The sequence below is a fragment of the Scardinius erythrophthalmus genome (genome assembly GCF_964197995.2).
Source record: "Scardinius erythrophthalmus genome assembly, chromosome: 1".
Taxonomy (NCBI): domain Eukaryota; kingdom Metazoa; phylum Chordata; class Actinopteri; order Cypriniformes; family Leuciscidae; genus Scardinius; species Scardinius erythrophthalmus.
In genome coordinates, this window is record NC_138221.1 from 40,853,355 (window position 1) to 40,871,030 (window position 17,676).

At 37.2% G+C, this 17,676-nt stretch overlaps 1 protein-coding gene across 1 annotated transcript; it reads left to right on the plus strand.

Moving 5' to 3' along the window:
• Positions 1-631: 631 nt before the first annotated feature.
• tubg1 (tubulin, gamma 1) lies at positions 632-17,559 on the plus strand. Its single transcript, XM_081377371.1, has 11 exons — positions 632-1,018; positions 1,685-1,797; positions 5,686-5,853; positions 6,371-6,439; positions 7,935-8,014; positions 8,319-8,445; positions 12,107-12,193; positions 13,534-13,683; positions 14,123-14,275; positions 14,352-14,513; positions 16,359-17,559. The coding sequence occupies exons 1-11, from the start codon at positions 970-972 to the stop codon at positions 16,554-16,556; spliced, it is 1,356 nt and encodes a 451-aa protein (XP_081233497.1). The 5' UTR covers positions 632-969; the 3' UTR covers positions 16,557-17,559.
• The last annotated feature ends 117 nt before the right edge of the window (positions 17,560-17,676 follow it).

The window sequence follows — 17,676 nt, forward strand, 5'->3', positions numbered from 1 at the left end:
ACACAAAACCCAAAATAACTTTTATAATTATTATTTGTTTGTTATTTAGATGTTTATTCAAATATAGTCTACTATAGATGGTCAAAAGTGTCATTCTCCGTTCTCCAGACAATATTTTAATAATTTATTTTGGTTTTAGTACAATGATCATATAAAAGCCAATTATTTAATATTGAAACAACATTTAAGAAAATTTCTCACACAGTATAAATGGGTCTCTTAATACCTATTTATTATAAATGTGTGTGTGTGTGTGTGTGTGAGTGTGTGTGTGTGTGTGTGTGTGTGTGTGTGTGTGTGTGTGTGTGTGTGTGCGTGCGTGCGTGCGTGCGTGCGTGCGTGTGTGTGTGTGTGTGTGTGTGTGTGTGTGTGTGTGTGTGTGTGTGTGTGTGTGTGTTTTAATAAATAAATAAATAATAGAAAGCGTTTCACTAGTGAGATCGTCATATTTAGGAGTCCTTGTCATCAAAAAGTATTGCACAATAATTTTGCAAGTAAATTAGAGAAATAAATTAATTAGTTTTTCTTTGTGAATATTTGTTACTAGGCAAGAGGAAAATTCAAATGTAAACCATAGATGTAAACCTGGCCTGGACAGGCACATTTCCATCTGTTTGCGCAACTGAGGCGCAGCCTTGATGTTGTTTAATGTAAACGCGTACTACGTCATGCGTTACGCTAGTTACGCTCTCTGCGTCTGTTCTTTCTGTTTCCTGTGTATATATCTCATATCTATTTTTCGCTCTTTTCGATAAAGAGTTCTTTTGGTACATTTTAACAAATATTGATCCGTTCACGTTTGCTGGCCTTCACAGAGTGAAAGTGTAGCGTGGCCGGAGTCTGCGCATGCGCACTGCTCCTTCGTTAGGCCGTTGCTGTTGGAGCGGGAACACGCACAGGGATTGTGATTGACTGACAGCAGCACATCTCTATCCTTTAGTGATTATACAGCTGAAATAGCAGGATAGCATGCCTCGAGAAATCATCACCCTGCAGCTCGGGCAGTGCGGGAATCAGAGTGAGACATTCGCTTTATTACGTTCTGTTTGCTAATAAGATTGCCATCTTCTCTACATAAACAGTTAGGCTAGCTAGCTAAGTTAGCTATCAGTCTGGGCAGCTTTAAAATGATACAATTAATAACATACATTTAATATGACCAGGGGCTTTATAGTATATATCCATTTGCAAGAAACCAAGAACTCTTTAATTAATGACCTCTCTTTGTTTTTGTTTGCTAATCAATAATGATAAATATTTCATGCTGTCAGTTGGAGATAACATACAATGTTAGTGTAACGTTAACTAACCTGGCCAGCTACTGTGTTTTCGTGTGCACATAATTCGAAACGTTGCTTTTTATTATTGATTACCGTCACGTTTGATAGTTTTAGCTAGAGATATTTACATTGTGTTTATCCTTTTACTCTGAGAAAGATGGGGTTCATGCAATCAGAGGAGTCAGACTTGGTCAGCAAATCATCATTGATTTTGATCATTTGATTTTGCAAGTTTTGCTGTAACTTCTAACAAAGATGTGATACAATAGCCATTACATTATTAATATTCAGTCAGCAATATATAATGGCATATGACGAAGCTTGCATCCTGTTTTACAAGTGCTCTTAAGCATCCTCTGCATTAATGGGCTGAATTGAATGGTGTGTTTATTGTCCCTGTGCAGTTGGCTTTGAGTTTTGGAAGCAGCTTTGTGCTGAGCATGGCATCAGCCCAGAGGGCATCGTAGAGGAGTTCGCCACTGAGGGCACTGACCGGAAAGATGTGTTTTTCTATCAGGTAAGTTACACAAATACAGACTGATGATGCATTCAGAGCATGCCAATCATCAGCCACAACCACATCGTATCAAGAATGCTGCTTTAAAGTCTACATTTAATTTATCATTATATATAAATCATGGAGTTGCTATTTAGACACTTGCAGTATCATCATGGCATCAACCAACATACTGATTGTGACCTTAACATTGGCTTCTGGCTGGGCCATTATTGCCAGTGTGGACGATTTTTATTTTTATTGGCATGATTGTGTTTTACATTGCAGAAGCATTGTACACAAAACAAGTAACATTTAAAAACAAATATACAATATTAAATAATAAATAAAAATAAAAGAGTGTTTAAATGACTAAAATAATATAAAAAATTATAAAATATATGAATGTAAATAACTTAAAGGTCCCATGACATGAAATTTTCACTTTCTGAGGTTTTTTAACATTAATATGAGTTCCCCTAGCCTGTATATGGTCCCCAAGTTTCTAGAAATTTCAATCGGTGTAAATCGAGCTTTTGCTATCTTTCTCTGCCTTTGAGAAAATGGAAGCTCAATCGCGCTGATCTTGAATCTCCTCCTTGTGACGTCATAAGGAGGAATGTTACCTCCCCTGTCTCTGCTTTGCCCGCCCAGAGAATATTTCTCGCCCATGAGAAAATGAGCTAGGAAGGAAGTAGGAACACGCGCGCGCGATTTTAGTTTGTCCACGAGAGATATCATGGCTTTTGAGCGAGCGAAGCATAACAATTGCTCAATAATTGGATGTACAAATGAACACGAAAGGGTCAATACAGAGCTGGGCTTGCTGAACGTCTGAAACTAAAGTCTGGATCACTCTCTTTGGCTCAGCTACACACCTCGGAACAGTAAGTCAACTAATGATATATAAGTGTGTTGCTTTACTGTTTATGGTTGCCTAGACTGTTACAAGTAGAATGTGGCTGTCACATTAGCTATGCAGCTATGCAGTTTATGTGTGTGAATACACACACTGTAACGCGAGTGTTGTACACTTCTTTGTTATTTGGATAACCGTTTTCCTGTTGGTTATACGGCGCGCGCGATATCCGCATTTCAAGATCGCAGAGGTTGATGATGTAATTGTAATAAGATAAATTACAGATGTTACAGATCTCTCATGAAAAGGCAACAGTAGGTTCGCGTTAGCTACATGATAATAACTGTAAACCATCCAAATAAAGTACCGTATCCAGACATAATATTTTAAACTAACCATTCGGAAATGTCCTGCTGGAACCGCTGAGTTGTTGCTTCTCCATCCGTTGCTTCTCCATCCGGATCAGATTCTGGGTCAAACTGAAATGCTTGAACGACTGCGTGTCTCCGTGCCATTGCAATATATCCAATGTAAACATGCATGGTCTACCGTTGCGCAAGATGGTCAAGGCCACACCCACCCTCCACCTTGCGCCGCCTTTCTCCTCCTTTCTCCTCCTTATTAGTATTTAAAGCTACAGACACCGAAACGGCCTGTCTGAAGGAAGCTCATTCTGGGACTGGCTTATAGTGGCTATAATTCTGCACTGAGGCTGAATTTTTGAAAAGAGATTTCAGATACAGTACTAGGGACCACTAAGGCCTATATTAAAGCCTACAAAAAATAGCATGTCATGGGACCTTTAAAGCCGGGATAGGCTATTTCACCCAAAAATGAAAATTCTGTCATTATTTACTCCCCCTCAAGTTGTTCCAAACCTGTATGAGTTTCTTTCTTCTGCTGAACACAAAAGAAGATATTTTGAAGAATGTCGGTAACCAGACGGTTGATGTGCCCCAATGACTTCAATAGAATTTTATAGCAACTGTTCGACTACCGGCAATCTTCAACATATCTTATTTTGTGTTCAGCAGGAAAAAAAAAAACTCATACAGGTTTGGAACAACTTGAGGGTGAGTAAATTATGACAGAATTTTCATTTTTGGGTGAAATATCCCTTCAACATTGTTCATATAATTTACCACCAGATGGAGCCATGTTTCTACGTTTTCAGTTGTCATAAGTCAACATTGTTTCTTTCCAGTCATTATGTGGAGGCCTTTTCACCATCTGATGGACAACGAATTTGAAATAAACCGCACAGCTCCTAGTTCCATTCGTCAGATTAAGAGATTATTCTAATTAAAGACCTAAATGAGGTATTTCAGTGAAACTGCGGTGAAATCTTAATAAAAGGCTTTTGATGTTACAGCTCTTCTGATGTGAATCGTCACTGATTCACAGATTGTGTGAGTCACAGTACTATAGGAATTTCCTCTGTATTATTGCCATTTTTATGGTGGATGCTGAAGATCTTTAGAAAGTAACACAAGCTGCAATTAAATTAATATTTATTTTTACATATTATTTATTCAATTAGAAACAAATAACTTGAAAATGAATCAATATGAAAAAAAATTGAACGTAATGTAAAAGTAACCTGTAAAATAAACAGATTTATACTTTAGAATAGATAGCATCTTGGTTTTGGAGTCCTATTATAGTGATAAAGAAACTGTAAAAAACATCAGCTGTAGTCTGGCCACACATTTTTATGCAGGGTAAAAAATGTACACTTTGAGCTGAATTCACTAAAGTTTGTGAGGCTGGTGGAATTAGATATTTATTACATATTCAAAGAGTTGTTTAAAAAATATAAATGTGAATTTGCTGAATGATGACATTATATGAGAAAGTATTATTGCATTTGCCTTTCTATTATTATTATTATTTATTTATTTTATTCAAGTAACATCCATTTTGTACAAATGCAAGTATTAAACATTATGCATACAACACAAAAAAGTAAAGAGAAAAGGAATTATATAAAGAAGAAAAGAATAGTGTGACAAAGGGAGATAATAACATAAATATCAGAATAAAGGTACATTCGGGTATAAAGATATCAAATAAATATTTTGTAAAGCTCACAGATTTTTTGACAGCTTTCTTATTCAAAGAGTCTCTAATACTGTGAGAGGTTCAACCAGGCGCTCAGGTAGAGTCAGAGGAGTTTAAGATAGGTGCTCTTGGGGTAGGGAAAAAAATCCAAAGGAAAACAAAAGCAGGTCCCAGGCACTCAGTCAAAATAACAGGAGAAGGATCAGGTTAAAAAGCCTTTAATGAATGTGGCTTAAGTCATATTATTCATCAGGGCAGTCTCTAATACTGTTTACATACATTACTGTAGTCATCAAAATAATAAAATTGGGTTTCTGATTAGTAAACTTATCTTTCCCCAAAAGTATAAAATAATTAAATAAAAGCATTTTTCTTCATCTTCAGGATAATCTGTGAAACCAAAGAGAAATTTTTCCTGTAAGAGAGAGACAGGTCTTGAACACTGAATATTTCTGTACCTTACACCACAATATAATAGAACAAGTATAATGCCAAAATAAACGTACAGTTTAAATTTATGTTTTTTTTTTATTATTTAAATTGTAAATAATGATAATCTGGATAAAATCGGTGAATGAGTTTAAAAGATTTGACCTTTACCTTATTTGTAATGTAAAACTCTGGAGTAACAACCACGCTTTCTGCCAGCAAATCACTTTACCATTTAATAAAGTGTTCCAATAAGAAAGAGTTCACCGTTCCTTTGAATAATAACCTCACTTTCTCGGCGCGGTCAAAATAAAAGTTCCTCTTCTGACATTTATCTGCTAGATAAATTATTGGTTGATGCTGATAATAAAAAGATGCCAATATGTCAGCATCAATATATCCACTCGTGTAAAGCAGCAGCAACAAGCATCTTGAGCAGACCTGAGCTGCTTCTCATTTCTTAAATTGTGCATCGTCTTTTCCTTGTAATGAGTATTGAGAAGCACTTATGGAAAATGCAATTTCCATTGATCCTTTTTCTATTGTTTCACCCCCTTCAGGCGGATGATGAGCACTACATTCCTCGTGCTGTGCTGTTGGACCTGGAGCCCCGTGTCATCCACACCATCCTGAACTCCCCCTACGCCAACCTGTACAACCCGGAGAACATCTACCTGTCGGAGCATGGCGGTGGAGCTGGTAACAACTGGGCCAGTGGCTTCTCACAGGTACAGTCATGTTAGGCATCCGATTATTTTTTTTTCTTTATCAAGATTTTAGATTAAACTTATGTTATATTTTAGGTTCTATAATCGGTTATCATTTCTTTTTCACTATGTTTAACCACTTTATTTGCTGTTCACATTGTGTAGGGGTGTCTAGTCCTGCTCCTGGTGGGCCACTGTCCTGCAAAGTTCAGCTCCAACCCCAATTAAACACGCCTGAACCAGCTAATCAAGGTCTCACTAGGCATACTACAAGACAAGTTGGAGCTAAACTCTGCAGGACAGAGGCCTTCCAGGACCGAGTTTGGGCACATTTTCAAACGGATACTAACTGTACAATAATGATAAAAAAATGTTTTTTGAAGAACATGATTGCACAGCTGTCACTGTTTGGCAAAATTATATCAACTACCCATAAATACTGGACAAGCTAAAACAGTAAAACTCGTGTCATGTTTGACAACTTTTTTTAGGTTTTGTCTTATAATTAAAATGTTGTCAACATATTTGTTCATTTCAGGGAGAAAAAATCCACGAGGACATCTTTGACATCATTGACAGAGAGGCAGATGGCAGTGACAGTCTCGAGGTATGACTCTCATTTACTGTACACTTCGCTATCTGGAGGTTTTTTTTTCAGTGATTGGGTGATTTAACATACAGTTTCAAATGTAGTTAATGTAGAAATAAATGCTGAAAAAGTAGCTTAAAGTAAATGTTGAAAGTAATGATGTATTATGAATGGGTTGGTTTTTACCCTTTTATTCTGTCATTCATTAATTCTGTTTTCTCTGACTTTGGGAATATTTGGGCTTTTAAACAGATTATATTTTTAAACAAAGTAAAACGCTTTCTAATGATCTCCAGATGGTAAAGTGACGTACCATTTGACGTACTTTTTTTTTATCTCTTTTTTCTCTCCTCTATCCTTTTTACAGTGCTCTGTCTACTCTTGTTTATATTGCTATATTACATAGAACTATGTATAAATAAATCTACATACATATATATATATATATGTATGTGAAAGTCATAGAGGGTTAAACAAAAGTGCTATTGTTATGCCTTATTTTGCACTCTTAATATACAAGATACAGATGTTCCTCCCATTAAAACAACAGACTCGGGCCTCCCTGCGTAATCTCTGTCGTTCACTTTATTACCCACAATTACTGGTGTGTGCGTGTGTGTAACTTGAATGTAAGTGGAGGTTAGGGAGTGGTTTGGAGAATGATGTTAAAAGTCAGTTAGTTGCATGCACGTGTGTGCAGCATAGCTCAATTAATTTAAATTAATTAAACGTTCTGTTAAATTATTTGACTTACTACTGTTCAAAAGTTTGTGGTCAGGTTTTTAATTTTCTTTTTTTTAAGAAGCTCACCATGTTCATCTTTTTAAATGCAATAATTTGAAAACAGTAATAGTGTGTAATATTATTGCAATTTAAAATATGTTTAAAAACTTTTTATATATATATATATAATTTATTCCAGAGATGTTAAAGCTGCATTTTCAGCATCATTACTCCAGTCTTCTGTGTCACATGATCCTTCAGAAGTCATTATAATACGATGATTTGCTGCTCAAGAAACATTTCTTGTTATTATCAATGTAAAAAAAAAAAGGTTATGCTGCTTAATATTTTGGTGGTAACCATGATTCTCTTTTAGGATTATTTAATGAATAGAAAGGTCAAATGAACAGTATTTATTGAAATCTTTTGTAACATTATAAAATGTCTTTACTTTCACCATTTATGAATTTAATGCTTCTTTAAAAAAAATGACTGGCCCAAACTTTTGAACAGTACTGTAAATGCTATGTTTTTTAATATGTTGTAAAAGAAAATGTCCTCGTAAAGGCTAAAATGCCCCTAGTATGGTTCTAATTCTAGTATGGTAAAAAGTTCTTGTAGGGTAAATATTCCTGCTTGATAAACTGACACTAGATAGTGGGCAGCACAACTTGAACTATTCTTTCTGGGTTTAGATGGCACCTAAAGCACCATAGTCATATACATGTATTTTGTGTATATTTTTAGCATTCTGTTTTTGTGTTATTTTAAAAAATATATATATTTTTAGGGGTTTGTGCTTTGCCACTCTATTGCCGGGGGAACAGGATCTGGTCTGGGATCTTACCTACTGGAGCGACTGAATGACAGGTGAGAAAACACAATTCATTGATATAGGTCTCAAGAGGACTTTGTGTCCCCCTGCTCTGACTGATTTTTGCAGTCTACACTCCCTCTCCTGAAGTGTAAATCCACACCCTTCGCATTGTTCGTCTAGACTTGCAGTCCTGAAGCGTTTGGGTGGCAGTCAGTGTAATTAGAGGGAGATGCAGGCAGCAGCCATCACCGGGTGTAATTACCTCTCTTTAGGGATGTGTTTAATACCATTGCGTGTGCAACCTCAAGGGCACGTGTTCTTGTGCCTTAAACTTTCAGCTATTTTCTGTTTTTTTAGGTATCCTAAAAAACTAGTTCAGACCTACTCGGTCTTTCCTAACCAGGATGAGATGAGTGATGTTGTCGTACAGCCGTATAATTCTCTTCTGACACTAAAGAGACTGACCCAGAATGCAGATTGTGTGGTGAGTGAACGAACGCATGCGCACACACACACACACACACACACACACACACACACACACACACACACACACACACACACACACTGTCTGCTAACCTTTTCAGCTGGCCTAGAATTTGTGAGGAGGTGTTTTACACACACACACACACACACACACACACACACACACACTCCTAGGTTGTAGATCTTAAATTAATCTTTCTGTTTGAAACAGAGCCCTTCTCATATACAGCCTGCTACTCTAACTGCACATTTCCTCACAGTTACACAATCCACCTCCCCAAACAGACCTTCTTTCTTTCTCTCCTGCTTTCATTCCCCTAACACCAGCAGGTGGAGAAAAGGAGGATAGTCTTATGTGACTATCCACATCTCTCCTTCCATTTCCTCCTTATTAACATGGACCAAGCTATGTCATATCTGTACATGTGGAATGGAAGTGTATAGATGTGTCAACAATTCCTGGTTTCTGACTGATAACCATCAGGACATGATTAAGCAGATATTTATTTGACAAACAACACATCCTGTTGACTCTCTGAGGGGCCAATATTTACGTATATCCTTATTTGATTTTTAAAGGAATTGATAGGTTTGATCACCCCATCAAAATACATCATTATTCATATCACCAGCAAATATTCATGTGTAAGGGCTGCGATTCAGAATAGATTGAGTTTTAGTGGAGCAAATGTCATTAGTACAGGGTAAGTTCTGCTTAATGCATATTGTATTTCTTGCAGCTGTCTGCTAGCTTCATGCTCTTCTCTGGCTTATATAATAATGTCAAATCAGAGAGTCAGCACAAAAGATGAGAAGGTTAATAGAGGTAGATGATTTTCTGTCTTTCTTTGATGAGAATACAGATCTAGACTTAACTCCAAGTCTGATATGTTAATAATGTCAGCTTCACTTTTAATTAAAAGGATAGTTCACCCCAAAATGAAATTATTTTGATGACAAAAATGTCATTTATTCACTGCTAAACCCATAAGACTTTTGGTCACCTTTAAAATGCAATTTAAGACATTTTTACTCACCTGGTGAGATTTCTGTCCCTTTTTTGGAAGTCCATTTCACTAAAACATTCAGGCCTCAAAAAGTTTGTAAAGGTCATAAAGGGAACCATCCCTTTTACTCCTAAGAGGAAAACATTCTCTAGTCGAACTACAAAATATGCAGTGATCCTTTCTGTTCAAAAAAGATTGCGTATGTATTGTGTAAATGGAATACAAACTAGGGACATTTTATTTTGAGAACCGATTTGCTCTGTTCATTAGCTGAAATTTGAACTACTGTAAGTTGAATTGCAGTAGTACTCAACAAGTTTTGCAAAAAAAAAACACTTAAAGCGTCAGTTCACCCAAAAATGTAAATATTAATCTCTGATCTGCATTCACGCCACAACGTCTGCTCTTGCGCCAACACAACACGCATGCGTCATGGTGCTCTACTGAACGTGTGTTGGAGATTTATATTTTGTACATAAAGTGGGATAATAAAAAAAAAACATTTGCACAAACAAAACACTCGCGTCGCTTCATAAAATTGAGGTTAAACCACTGGAGTCACATGGATTACTTTTTTTGATGTCTTGAAAGTGGTAGTTGTGTATTTGTCAAAGGAGAAAGCTCTCAAATTTTTTTTTTTTTTTTTTTAAGATTTGTTTTTATTAACATAATTACTTACAAGATGTAAATAGAGTGTACAAAGGATCTACAGTTTGATACATTACTTACATCCTAAGTACAAAGAATGAACATTTTCAAATTTTGATCATCAGAAAAATTAAAATAAATAGATAAATAAACAAAATCAATACTAAACAAAAACAAATATTACACAAACATTTCCCATCCCACCCCCCACCCTCTTCCCTTGTATGGTTGTCAGTTTCTTTTCATTTACATATCTAAGTAGTCTATACAGTTTATACATATATCCATCTGTATACTCACATACTTAAATCTACACATTATGCACAATAAATGCATCAATGAGGAAGTTATACAAGATAGATCTGCAGAGGGCTAATTTGAAGCCGATCCAGGAGGGCTCATACTAACATGGACAGTCAAGTCTAGAGAAGGCAAAATGTCCATGAAAGGGCCCCAGATTTCTCTAAAGGCTGCATGCTTCCCTCTCACATTATACAATATTTTTTCGGGTGTGCAGTAAGACACAAGCTCATTAATCCAATGTTTTACTAGCGGTGAATTTTCAGATTTCCAGTTGATCAGAATACATTTTTTTACTGCTGTGCTCGCAAGTAAGATAAAGTATTTTTTGTAGTAGTTGACATTAATAGAGCTTGTGTCCCCCAGGATCCGTAGTTTTGGGTCCTGTTCAATTTGACTTCCTATTACCCTTGATGTTAAGTCAATGACACGTTTCCATAATTCTTCTATCACTGGGCAACTCCATAGCATGTGTATAAGATCACCATCAATCATTTTACATCTCTGACATTTGGAAGAAATGTTGCTGTCAATTTTATGTAACCTGTAAGGAGTGTAGTATGTCCTATGGAATATATTAAATTGAATTTGCCTGTGTTTTGTGGAGGTTAGTACGGTCTGTGCTTGTTCCAATAGATGACACCAATCTGCCTCCTCATAAGTACAGTCTAGTTCTTTCTCCCATTTCCCTTTTGTAGATGTTTTATCATAAATCGGTAACTTTCCATTGATGATACCATATATAGAAGATATTATTCCTTTTGTTGATCTGTGTAAATTATTACATAGGTGGAATTCAAGAGGAGTTTCTTTCGGGATATATGGGAATGTTTCTTTGGATTTCTCCTTAACCCAGTCTCTAATTTGTAGGAATTTGAAGAAACTTTCTTTGGGAAGGTTGAATTTTTCATTTAGTTGTTGGAAGTTAGCAAGAGTATCATCAATGTATAAGTCAGCCACTGTGTGGATTTCTCTTTCCTTCCAACCCCGCAACATTGAGTCAGCTATGTGGTGTGAGAGGTTGGGATTAAAAGCTCTCAAATTTCATTAAAAAGATCAACATTTGTGTTCTGAAGATCAACGAAAGTCTTACAGGTTTTGATCATACAGCATAATATATTCACCACATTGTTTTCAGATGACTTTATATAAAAAATATTGATATTAAATACTATGGTAAAAATAATATTGACATTGTTCTACACTGACTGCAAGTGAACTGGCAATTTTAGATTAAACTCTTACAGCAGTTATATGAATTTCCTTAATTTAAAGAGACTTGCAGTGTTTTTAAGGTATACCTTATGTTTGTTTGTGTGTTTTCTGGCAATACACCATTGTTAGTGTCATGCTCTTCCAGTTGAGTGTTGAGTTGTCTCTCTTTTCTAGTTTGAATTACAATTTTGCATCCCGTTTGCTACTTCGATACAAATCCAGTAATAGCACAATAGTAGGTCCTCCCAGCTCCACTTGGTTCTCGGGTCATTTCAAATAAATGTTTTTACCCAAGAAGACCTGAATTGTTTTTAACAAATGCCAACTTAGTTTCCATTATTTGTTTTTAGCATTTAACAATATTTTATTGTTTAAAACGAATACATACTAAATAATTCCATAACAACGTTATAGACCCAAGAACACCTCTAACACACAGTCCTGACATAGTTATCTCTTTCCTTTTCATTCTCTCCATGTCTCTTTCAGGTAGTGCTGGACAACACGGCTTTGAACAGAATCGCCACAGACCGGCTGCACATTCAGAACCCCTCGTTCTCTCAGATCAACCAACTGGTGAGTTTTAAAAGAAATCCTGTATCTGATCTCTCTTTTAGGAGGACACAACCACCGATAAACTTGTACAGTAAATCTCGGAACAGGTTTGCTTTCTGAAGTTGGCAATTATGGATGTTTATCGCATGGACCTGAGAAGATGTGAATGTTTTAAACATGCCACTTTCCGTTATTCGTTTCGAGCATTCAACAATATTTTATTTAAAACAAATACATATTAAATCATTTCATGACAACACTATTATCCTCCTCCTCTGTTCTCTGTCAAACCCTCTTAGAATATAACGTTAGGGGAAAACTAGAGGATAACTTGTATCTTCCCAGATTGGATGAGCTTTGTAAATTTCCAGATCGTATGCATGCACAAACAGATACGTTACACACTAAGGGAAAAGGAAAACATTAAAAAGCACCCCTTTAAGCATCATTAATGAACTCACTCACTGACATCGATCCTAAACATTTTTAAACCTTCCCCAACATGAACCCATTCTGTCAATCAAATAAACCGTCCCCAACATGATGCCATTCTGTCAATTAAATATTAGTGTCCTTTTCATTTTAAAGCCCTTCCCTGCAGCATAGAGGGACTGGCCTGGTGTGGTTCAATTTGGGACAGTAGAGTCACTCCTCATATATTAATCACAGTTGGGCGCTGGCAGCTCTCCTACGATTCAAATTTCAGACAACAGAAACATCAGAACATCAGAAAAACAACCTAACTGTGAAACCACCAAGAGTTTATTAGGTAATGAGACAAATGTAAGCACGAGTTTGGGAAATATATATACGCAGCTGTCAAGAAAGTGAATAAGCTAAACCACAAAATTTGAAACGGCACAGTTTCAGGAGGAAGCTACATGGGGAGTTGCCGTTCTGAAAGTTGTAATCAGCAGCCTGACATGCTGTCATGTAACATTCTAATGAGGTAATAAATAACCAGTGACATCCCGTTCAGAGCTCATCTACGCTTTGCTCTTATACGCCCATTCTTACAGCACCCTGCTCCATGGTGAATAGTTCATTTTGTCGACTCATCCATCACTGTCTTTATCGCCTCTAATTGAAATGTGGCATATGGTGAACTTCAACTTTCACAGTACGTTGCATAGATTTCTGTAAAGGGTGCTATAAGAAAACCTGTTTCACCAGTCCAGGCTATTGTGTTCTTAAACACCGGCTGCGTTTACATACACTACAGGTTTCAAATGTACCATTAGCACACCCAAATAATTAAGACGACACAATATAAAATTAAAACGTGACTGATTTTTTTTCACATTCTTGTTGTCACCCATCCACCTAGACTGTCAAAAGACAAGTGTTCCTCTTCTTAACAGGTGTCCACCATTATGTCAGCAAGCACAACAACCCTCCGTTACCCTGGATATATGAACAATGATCTGATTGGTCTCATTGCGTCACTCATCCCCACTCCCCGCCTCCACTTCCTCATGACTGGATACACACCACTGACCACCGATCAATCCGTAAGTTGTTCAAACATGTGACTATGCATAATAATCCTTTTCAGAAAATGCAAATAAGCTTTGTAGCTAAAGTCTAGTCCTGTAGGCTTCTGTCTATATATGCAACTAGCTCCTTAGGCAACATCCAAACCAAAATGGAGCCTCATAAGTGACTGATAAGTGTCTGTCTGTCATTCTATACATCTATTGTTCTGTCTGTCGTTCTTTTCATCTATCTATCCATTTATCTATGTCCATCTGTCTGTCTGTCTATCTGTCGTTTGTCTATCTATATCTGTTGTTCTTTCTATTTGTCCATCTGTCCTTTTCATTATTAATAAAGGATGAAATATCTCATTCTTTTTACTTTGTGTCCAGTCCACTGTCTTGGTTTTAATATTTTTTCTTAAAAATGAATGCTCTTTAAATCATACTGTAATTTTTTCTCTCTTATTTTTAGGTGGCAAGTGTGAGGAAGACTACAGTTCTTGATGTGATGAGGAGACTCCTGCAGCCTAAGAATGTCATGGTGTCCACAGGCAGAGACCGCCAGACCACTCATTGCTACATTGCCATTCTCAACATCATCCAGGGAGAGGTGGACCCCACACAGGTGTGAGCTTGCTAAATAAACACAGCACATTCTGAGCCTTAGGTGTGCATGTCCTCATGTTTATGTGTCCTTGCAGGTCCATAAGAGTCTGCAGAGAATCAGGGAGAGGAAGTTAGCTAATTTCATCCCATGGGGTCCAGCTAGTATCCAGGTGGCACTGTCCCGCAGATCTCCCTACCTGCCCTCAGCTCACCGTGTCAGTGGACTTATGATGGCTAATCACACCAGCATCTCTTCGGTAAGCCCTGACCTTCATTTATGTACTGCTCAAAAAATAGTTTATCAGGATGAATCTGTATTAGATGTTTGAAGGTTTGGGATCAGTAAGATTTTTCAGTTTTTCATTTTGGTCGATCGGATCACAAGTGGACGACACTAAATAGAGGTGTAAATGGGGTCTAAATAGACCTATAGACCTATAGCTTGTCCACTTTCAACCACTTCCAGAGGTAGTTGAAAATGCTTTCGAACAGCCACAAACGACCGCCTGCTCTCCGCCTACTGTCCTAATGCGTAAACATAATGGGGAACGCGCTAGCCAGACGGGATTTAAACTTTTTGGCTGAAGACCCAAGTTTGGTTTGAAGACAAAAAAAAAATACCAAGCACAATGTTCTGATGTTCTTTCACTATTTCTGTTTTCTAAAACGCATTCACTTCGTTCACTGTGGTCTTGTGGCTATCAAAGCAGAAACAAAGCAGAAGGATCTGAAAAAGCCCATAAATTTACCCGCCCATAGACCCTTCCCTCAAAGAAATCAGGACAGAAGTGGTTGAAACTGGACAAAAGAGACGGATTAAAACACCAGGTGTAAACGGGAATGTGTTTGCCTCGTCTACTTGTGATCCGATCAACCAAAATGCATCTTAATACCAGGTGTAAACAGGGCCTTACTTTCACAGTTATCTAACACAGTTTAAAAACACTTAAATCTTTAGCAATTCTCAAAATATTACATTTTGTAAACTTTATATTTTGAGATTTGCTAAAGCTTTAATAATGTACATTATGTAAATTACATTTTGTGTTGCCTATATTCACTTGTAGCGATTTTATTTATAATGTATTCATATTTTATTATTATTTTATTATAATCAATCAACCCATAGTTCCTCTCTCAGAATCACAAAACACCACTGAACAGGGTTTCCATGTGTATGGAAAACTAGGAAATATCAGGGAATTTTTAAACTTATGATATCCAGGGCTGGAAAATTCTCTAGCAAATATAAGCATTTCTGATTATGCTCAACTCTCAAGTAATTCATCAGCTAGACTGTTCATGAGTGCTGTTGCTATAAAATGTTTGAAAATATCCATGTCCAGCAGAGCCAGCGCCAGCTAATCACCGAAGAGTCTGAAGTAGAGAAAGGGGGTGATGACATAACACAAACTATCCCCAGCTAGAAAAACATATGTGGCCCATTCACATATTGGTTGGACCATATACAAACCTGTCGCTCCTACGAGAATCTACAAGCTGCTGAGCAAATACAGATGGCAAAGCATAGTAAAATATTACTCCCAAAAACAAAAAGGAAAATTGCCAAGGCCAACATATAAAAAAAAAAAAAAAATTGACTCATCGATATCCATGAAACATGAAATGTTTTAGATTTTAGATACACAATTTCAGCTGTTTTACCTTGAATACAGACAAGTACCACCACCACCAAAAGTTATTGTCTGCTTTACTATAAAACGCACTCATCATTGGGTTTAACAGATGCAGAATTTTATAGTAATTTAGAACAGCCTGAACTTTTAGCCTACTCAGTAGAGCTGCGTCCTGCGTGACGCGGGAAGTTTGTTGGTTAATGTGGCTAAAGTACGGTGGCATCAAAATGCGATTTTGTGAAACAGACAGAACCTTAACCAAAATGTTGCTATAGTAGCCTAATATTAATGCGAGAAAGCCTATCCACTTGCCAATTGTGAATTACTATTTTTTTTTTTGTCTATTCTATTTCAACATTAAAATCCATTTTCACATGGGCTACAAAACTGGAAAAGTCATGGAAATTCATTGCTCAAAATGTGGGCAGACTTTCTAATCTCTGTTCTCCTCTCCCTCACTCCTAGTTGTTTGAGCGAACCTGTCGTCAATATGATAAGCTGAGGAAGAGGGAGGCCTTCCTCGAGCAGTTCAGAAAGGAGGACATATTCAAGGACAACTTTGACGAGCTGGATAACTCTCGCGAGGTGGTTCAACAGCTTGTGGATGAGTACAGCGCCGCCACGCGTCCCGACTACATCTCCTGGGGCACGCAAGAGCAGTGAAAACCCCTCCGCCCACTCCCTAAAGAGCAGAGAAAGAATCATCCTATAAAATACGCAATGACTCCAGGAGCAAATAACAGAATTTCAGTAGTGAATGCACTTCTTAAGACTCGTGTCAATAAATCTTTCATGGCTCGTCATACTGTTCCTCCAGAGCCCTACCATCATTTGGTGCCTCTATCCTGAGCTGTAACTTTTCTCTTTCTCCCCAATTTCCTTTCTTTGATCAGAGAATTTATGGCTCCGTCTTAATCTATTTTTGTACTGCACTCGGCACTCTTCTGCACACAATCTACATCAATCTATGTCAAGGTGGCCTGCACACAAACTTCCCTGACCACACACATGTTGGACGTCTACACCGATAAGACTGGGTGGTCTCAGATGAATGTAACCGTAGGAGGGAGTGTGAAAGATTAAGCCTCTTAGAAAAGATCAGACTAGAAGCAGCTTATGAATACACCATCTAACTCCCTCACGTTCACGCATGCATGCTTTTAGACAAAAGGCGCTTGCTTTCAGGGGATAGACTATGATTGTGTGATTGAATCAATTTTCCTCTCAGTCTTATTGTCATGGATTACTCTAGGCGATTATCTCAGAGTTTTGAGAGATGATCAGTAAGTCAAGTGTTGTGCTGTACCTCAATCCCATCCAATCAGTGAACCCTCATCGGGTTCTTTTTCTAGTCAATTCAATCAGTGATGTTACCTCAAAGTCTGGCAGACTCAATCATACACCAAAATCCCAACAAATATCACATTTCTTTTTTGAATAATTTATTCTTCTGCTCCCGTCTCTCTTTATTTTTTGTATTGTGTTGGGAAGTGATGGAAACTTCACATGAAACTCTCATGCCAGATTCATTTCTCAGTGCTTTCTTTTCCTCAGTTACCACATGTTCTTTTTATTAATATTATACTGTGTATATAGTTTGCTGTCAGACTTGATGCATTTACTTGAAGTTCGTGAGATTGAATAAATGTTTTTGTACAAGAACATTTCCATTTGTATTGATTACTCTCACAGACCATCTGCAATCAGGTCAGAATCACTCACAACAGATGGCATGGGTCATTTGGCCTTAAAACACATGAAATAGCTCAGAAATGGAAGCTAT